Source organism: Amphibalanus amphitrite, unplaced genomic scaffold (assembly GCF_019059575.1).
Source record: "Amphibalanus amphitrite isolate SeventyFive unplaced genomic scaffold, NRLGWU_Aamphi_draft 000426F_arrow, whole genome shotgun sequence".
Taxonomy (NCBI): domain Eukaryota; kingdom Metazoa; phylum Arthropoda; class Thecostraca; order Balanomorpha; family Balanidae; genus Amphibalanus; species Amphibalanus amphitrite.
In genome coordinates, this window is record NW_024881920.1 from 282,381 (window position 1) to 288,937 (window position 6,557).

The 6,557-nt window shown below is 45.0% G+C and overlaps 2 protein-coding genes across 2 annotated transcripts; both read right to left on the reverse strand.

Annotated features, from left to right (window-relative positions):
- Positions 1-146: 146 nt before the first annotated feature.
- LOC122391212 (sulfotransferase 1C2-like) lies at positions 147-1,299 on the reverse strand. The gene is made up of 3 exons (XM_043384907.1): positions 1,076-1,299; positions 325-806; positions 147-274 (listed from the first exon to the last, which is right to left on the reverse strand). The coding sequence occupies exons 1-2, from the start codon at positions 1,202-1,204 to the stop codon at positions 372-374; spliced, it is 564 nt and encodes a 187-aa protein (XP_043240842.1). The 5' UTR covers positions 1,205-1,299; the 3' UTR covers positions 147-274; positions 325-371.
- A 1-nt stretch (position 1,300) lies between these two features.
- On the reverse strand, positions 1,301-4,638 carry LOC122391213. The gene is made up of 3 exons (XM_043384908.1): positions 4,251-4,638; positions 3,470-3,774; positions 1,301-3,156 (listed from the first exon to the last, which is right to left on the reverse strand). Exons 1-3 carry the CDS (start codon positions 4,257-4,259, stop codon positions 3,009-3,011), a joined length of 462 nt encoding a protein of 153 aa, XP_043240843.1. The 5' UTR covers positions 4,260-4,638; the 3' UTR covers positions 1,301-3,008.
- Positions 4,639-6,557: the final 1,919 nt, after the last annotated feature.

A 6,557-nucleotide genomic window follows, 5' to 3' on the forward strand; every position in this document is an offset into this window, starting at 1 on the left:
GGGTATTGTTTCTGAGTTATTTCTGGCAATATTTGTCGTTCGTTCACCAGCTTTGTCCCAGTTTTCCATGTAGTCGCCCATGTAGTTTCCATGTAGTTCCAACTGTCGCAGTGCAGCCGTATGCTACATCAGGTATTGACAATTTCCAGTTGCCGCGCCCAAAATGGCGATCATGCTATATTATATTCATTTCGGCTATCACATGACAAAGCCTCACTGGAGAGAATTTACCAATTTTTACAGCGCACCCCTAAACCCTTTCCAAGCCTTTGGGTTTTGTGACAAAACCCAGGTACAAAACCCAGGTACAGTCGTGGACAAAACTTTTGTCCACGATTGTACCACGTTGGAAGCCTCTGGGTCCGGTCGAGTCAATCTTGCGTGTCCAGCTCCATGGTGAACCTGAGGTCAGTTCCCTTCAGCTTGTCTTCGAGCCAGCGGTCGAACTTGTCGTTCATCTCGGCTGTGAAAGCGCCCTTCCAATCGCCCGTCTTGCCCTTCCTGATGAAGTCGGTTCTGTCAGTGTACGCCACGCCATCCTGTTTTAGGTTCTCTCGGTTGACGTAGGGGTTCTTCTTGAAGTTGTCGATGTGCAGGTGCTCGGCCAGCTTGGTCACCTGTTCTTCAGAGAAATCCTTTCCCAGGAACTTGGCCACCTTGCGGATCTGCGATTTGAGATCGCGTTTCATGTCCTCGTAGAAGAGGAAGCAGAGGTTGGGGTGGGGACGCAGGTTCCAGGCCTCTATCATGTGCTCCACGCAGGGAAGATCGGTAATGTTGCCATCCATGAAGTACTGCAGGAACAGCTGCCGAGAAAAAAAAGCATTCCACTTTGTTAGTCGCCGGAAACTGGTGCTTTAGTTTTTACCCCATGGACGCTGTCACGCTGCTGAGCTGATGCTCTGAAACGTTAAGACATGGACATTCTCTTTGACAACAGTCAACACCTGTCTAAAAAGTGAAATAGTTCCTCGTGACCCTACATCAGTTAGCAGACGCCAGATGTCTCTTCCGTTTACAACCAATGATTATAGTTCCCGGATGATATGCAGCGCATAAACACCCGTCAACCCACCTCGAAGTCGCCCTCGAAGTCGTAGCAGTAGAAGAAGCGGCTGTGGTGGTAGAGGGACACGCAGAGGTCCTTGGGATTCCTGGCCACGTAGACCACCCGGCAGGTCTCCAGCAGCTGCGGCCGGTACATGGACAGTGGCAGGTGGCACTTGACGTAGCGCGGCGCCGGTCGGTGTGGGTCGCCGGTCAGCGCGCTGAAGTCATCCGTCGGACCGCGGAACAGTGTTCGCCACGGGCCCCAAAATCCCCAGCCCAGCCCGGCCCGGGCCCATGGGTTCAGAGCCCGGCCCAGCCCGTAGCCCGCTCTTGGCAAATATTCCAAGCCCAGCCCGGCCCGGCCCGTCAAAAATAGCAATCTAGTTATTGTCTTAGTCTATTGCTATAATAAGCATGATTGATTACACTATTTTGAGAACAATTCAAATTGCATGAATATTAACATGGCAATCATGACTCCCTTCTTTTCAATGAATATAATCATTTCAAGCACCTATGGCACAAATTTTAACAGTAACAGCAAGCACCTCAGTCAATTAGGTCATGATTACACACCTATAAAAAGTTCACATGATTATATTAACTACATTCTATGAGTAAAGTTATCTTGCAAGCTGATGTGTGTGAACATTATCATTCATAATTGGTGACTCTAATGCATACTTGAAGGAAGTATTTGCCACATACTCTATACTTCCCAGCACTTACCAGCAGAAAAAAAGCTTGACTTATGGCCATTGATGAATCTGTCTGGGATTGACCTTGCTGTTAAATTCACTCCATAGATGCTGCAATATCAAACGCCTGAGAAAGCATACAAAATAGGTGACACTAACTTTAGCACTGTCTTCCAAAAAAAGAGAAAATCCATCCATTTATCAGCAAAACTGATCTTATCTATTTTCAATTCATGCCCACGTGTCAACCGAATCTCTGTGGACAACTATCTGCTACTTTCCTTGCTATTTTATGTTAGGCTCTTTTCAAGATATGGATATCGCTAGCAGCGTAAGCAGAAAACATGATAAGCTTGAAATATCATTGGGTATCTTTGCGACTTTTACGCATCATCATCATCAATCGAAAATGAGCGAACACTTCTTGATTGTCGCAGCTGCGGCAGGTAGGAATTTTGACCAATTGTATAATAAAACATATATGATCAAGTTTTTGTTTTGTTTTTCGTTCGAGTTTTCAGACTTCGTGATTTAGGTTTTATTTCTTATTTGTTTAATTTTGTTTTTCACCTTGATACTTACTTAAAAAACGTATTTATTTGATATACTGTTGTGTATACTACCTAGATGCCGCCACATAAACATAGCGCCGCCGCCATGATTGCAAATTTTGTTGAGAAGGGGCTGGTTTGTTGTGATTTATTTTGACAAATTTATGGACATTTAAAGAAGCTTTCATCGCGAAATACTCTGTAGAGCTCCTCGTTACTTACAGTGTGTTTTGTGAGTATCCTTTTAAGGTTCTGTTCGTTAAAAAGCCGTCGGTGAAGGAAAAAAGACTGTGTTGGAATTGTCTCACTATCGCCATATATAAGTGTTAAACTTAATGTAGCCCTGTAGCCCATCATTGTTGAGTGGCTTCTTAGTTTTTGGAGTTGTAGTGCTAAGTAAGTTATTCTGATGACTACATTTTAACTTTTATTACAAACTCATGATGCTAGAGATTCTCTGATCTTTTTGGTTGCGGAATTTTTATGAAAACCCTCCTATGTGTGACATGATGTGATATTGGATAATTCTCAAGATTCCCAAAATTCAGTATCAGGTAGGTTTTCTTTCACATTGCTTAAATTTGGTTTAGTATTTGTATTTTCCCAGTGGGTTTTGTTTGCATCAGTTTCCAAATTTTCTTAAATTGACATTAGTCGCAAAACACATAGTGCACAAAGCTCTTGGCCCAGCCCGTCCATAGCCCGTTAACTAATGATATTTGGGGGCCCGGCCCAGCCCGTAGCCCAGCCCGGCCCATGGCCCGTTGGGCTGGCCCGGCCCGTGGCGAACACTGCCGCGGAACCAGCGGGGCATGTCGTCCTTGTCGATCACGGTCACAAAGTCGGGAAAGTTCCACCTGGGAAGGCATTCGGGCTGGATGAAGAAGAACGCTGTAAACGCCTTTCCATCGAACCCGGAAACGTCTTTACAAATTTATCATCAGTATTTCGATACCATAGTGATTTTATCGTGGACGGAAGCTTCAACTGATTTGGTATGAACATAGACCTCTGTACACCGGTGTACAGAGGTCTATGGTATGAAAAATCTACTTGAAAGTTGAAGTTACTTGAAAAATCTACTTGACGGGAATGCAACCATTTCCGGTTTTTATGAGCGGCGGGCGGGCCTCTGCATGGCCCCCTCGGCAGTGACTTCTCAACTCCTACCTGTCTGGCATCAGTGGTGATTTGGCTCCTTCATAATCCAGATCGTTGGCGATAAGCCACACCATTTCCTGGCTCCAGGTGGTTCCGCACTTTGGCGGCGTCACCAGCCAAACGTCACGTGGATCCAGCGGGTAGTTGAATATGCCATCCAGCTCTTGTTCCGTGGTCGTGGCGGACACCTTGTAGCCCCAGTGGTTGCAGCTGACAAGGCCGTTGGGGAAGCCCCTGAAGTCGCTGGCGATTCTCTTCTGGATGTCGTCTGGCAGGGGAATCATCTTGAACGGCAGCTGCTGACTCTTCGACATCTGGAGTGAAGATTAGGTAGTGGAAAGGGATGTGGTCATAGAGATCTTACATGATGTGGTAGGTTGGGACTCACTCCCGAGAGAGACATTAGGAAACTATTTAAAAACAATACACCTTTACGTTACAAAAGCTACGAAAAGTCGGTTCAGGTTTTGAGCTAAAAGAATGTAGCAAGCCGCGCTTTAGGTATATTCTGTAGGTATACGCTTTTATAGATATACACTTCAGGTTATTACACCCAAGACACCCCACCATTGACATCCTGCACTCGTTATGGACTGCAAAAGCCAAAAGGCTCGCCTTTCATCGAGCAACGCGTTATTATTCGTACGCTCCGTCGATCTTATTTTACAGAGGCTGAAAGTATTCAATAAGTCGTCTTGTAAAGCGTTAGCTAGAAACACTCCTTATTGGAATCATGCGCCTCTGTGTGTTCATTCATGCTATTGACTATCTCAACACCCAATTGGCTCACCTTGAACATATAACCAATCACGGTATCCCACGGCTGCGTTCTCGAATAGATCACCGACAGCGAATAGACCTGGAGACGAATAGATCAGCGACAACGAGTAGATCTAACAACACTGGCACCAGTCACAGTGAGCACTCTGCACTCCCGCGCCAGTCCTATACACGGATAGCTCTAATTGGTGAATGAATACTGCGCACCGCACCCCGCGCTATACACGTTACAACACAAACTGCACACAGTGCACGAGAGCGCCCACAGCCGAGTTGCCGAGTCGCCTGGGCCTGGCGGGTTACGTCACCAGTAAAAACAGGACCGCTCTCTGGTGCAGCGTGACGGCACGGGGGTATGGCCTCTCTGACCGACCGACGGCGTGGTGAGGGCACTGCTGGGCGAGTGGCGGAACGGGAAGAGAATCTGAAAACAGCCGCGATAAAATATGGATATGATGTCAATTTTACAACACTCCTTCTTCATGAAACATTAAACTTAGGTTCATCAAAATATTAGATAACGAATTAAATCATCATGGCAGAATTATACGTTGAACAGACTAGGCATTGAGCTGACCTAACAGCATTAAAACGCTAATATGCATTTATACCTACCTCGATAGATTAGGTATAACATCGTGCCAAGTGCACGTGTCGTTTAACCCCAGCCCTCTGGAGCCGCGCCTGTGTCGCGCTGGGCTATTCAGCCATACGCGCCCTGCTGGGGGGCGCGTATGGGGGGGGGGGCGCGTATCGTTGCAAAAATGTCATTCAAAGGTCAAGGTCAAGATTCTGCCCCCCTGTCTAACTTCCGAACCGATGGTCGTAGAAAGACGGGGAAAACGGCAATTGAAAGCTCTCAACAAGGCGGATCTAAAGAGCTCAAAATTTTTGCTTAAGTAGGTCAGAGGTCAGGTCAAGGTCAGGTCAAGGGTACAAAATGCAAGTTTCTACAGTATCGGCCTTGCACCGTAGTTGCCGAAGAATGGACTGAGACTGATTGCCCAAAACGTGTTCTTAGACTACCAAGACAATATTCGTTGCAAAAATGTCATTCAAAGGTTAAGGTCAAGGTCAGGTCAGGTCAGGTCACCAAAAACAAAATATAGAAAAGGGCATGTGCGATACATGTTTTATGGGTCATTTTACTCATAGAATTCAATAGGCACACTCAATAAGTGATATAGACCACCTCTGGATGAATTTGGGGTCGAGGTCAGGTCAAGGTCAAGTCAAGTGAGGTCAAATTTTGAAGTTGGTTGTTAAAGCCTAAAAAGGTGTCTACCTGATATAGTTTTTCACGGCGAATCGAATGGTGCTATTTTTGTTTCCGTACGAGGTCTAGAACTTCAAAAAAAAAAAATCATTTTTCAAAATTTTTGTGTGTCGTGACGTCATAAAATTTTGAATAACTCCCACATTTATGAACCGATTCTTCTAAAAATTGGTATGTAGGTGCACATAGACTACTTCTCTGACATATATTCCGGTTTTTATACCCTCAAAATTTTGGATTTTATAACTATTTTCCCAAAAAAGTCAGTTTTTTGAAAAAATTTGGGCCAAAATCCAAAATTTTCAAAAACCGAGATAGCCATTTGATAGACACAGTAGAATCACGTATAACCTTTTTTGTTACGTCTTGATTCCTTTAACCCGCGCCCCAGTGGCGGTCTCAGCCAACTTCGCCCTAGTGAGGGGGGGCATATGTTACCACCCACCTCTAACTCAAAAACTAAGAGGGCTAGAAAGACGCGGTAAAAAGCAGTCGATAGCTCTCAATGCGTACGTTTGAAAGTATTTCGGCCATTTTTCACCTTAGAGCAATATTGGGGTCACCAGAGGTCATCAAAGGTCAAAATTTGCCAATTGTCATTATATTTTTCATAAAACGTGCCGCTATCTCAGGAACTATGGTAGCTAGAAAAACGCACGAAACAGCAAACGATAGCTTTTGAACTCTTCTTTTGAAAAGGTCATTATCAATATTGACCTCAGGTCAACGGTTTAGCTTCCAGAGGGCAAAAACTCCAAAAATCGCTGTTTTTACGAAAAGTGTTTTTCGACAATAACTTTTGACTTCAAAAAGCCACGACATTTCTATTGCCAGAATCGTGTTCCCCTCGCCGAGACGCGTCGAATGAACTATAATTTGACCTTGAAAGGTCAACTTGAAAATTTGACCTCATGTCAAGGTCATGACCTGACCGGAAAAGGTCATGTTGCATATCAGTCGATGCGTCTCAACAAGACAAACACAATGAGACCATCCCCAGCGTTCTATCCCTTTCCAATCGCGAGTTATTGGCAAAAAACT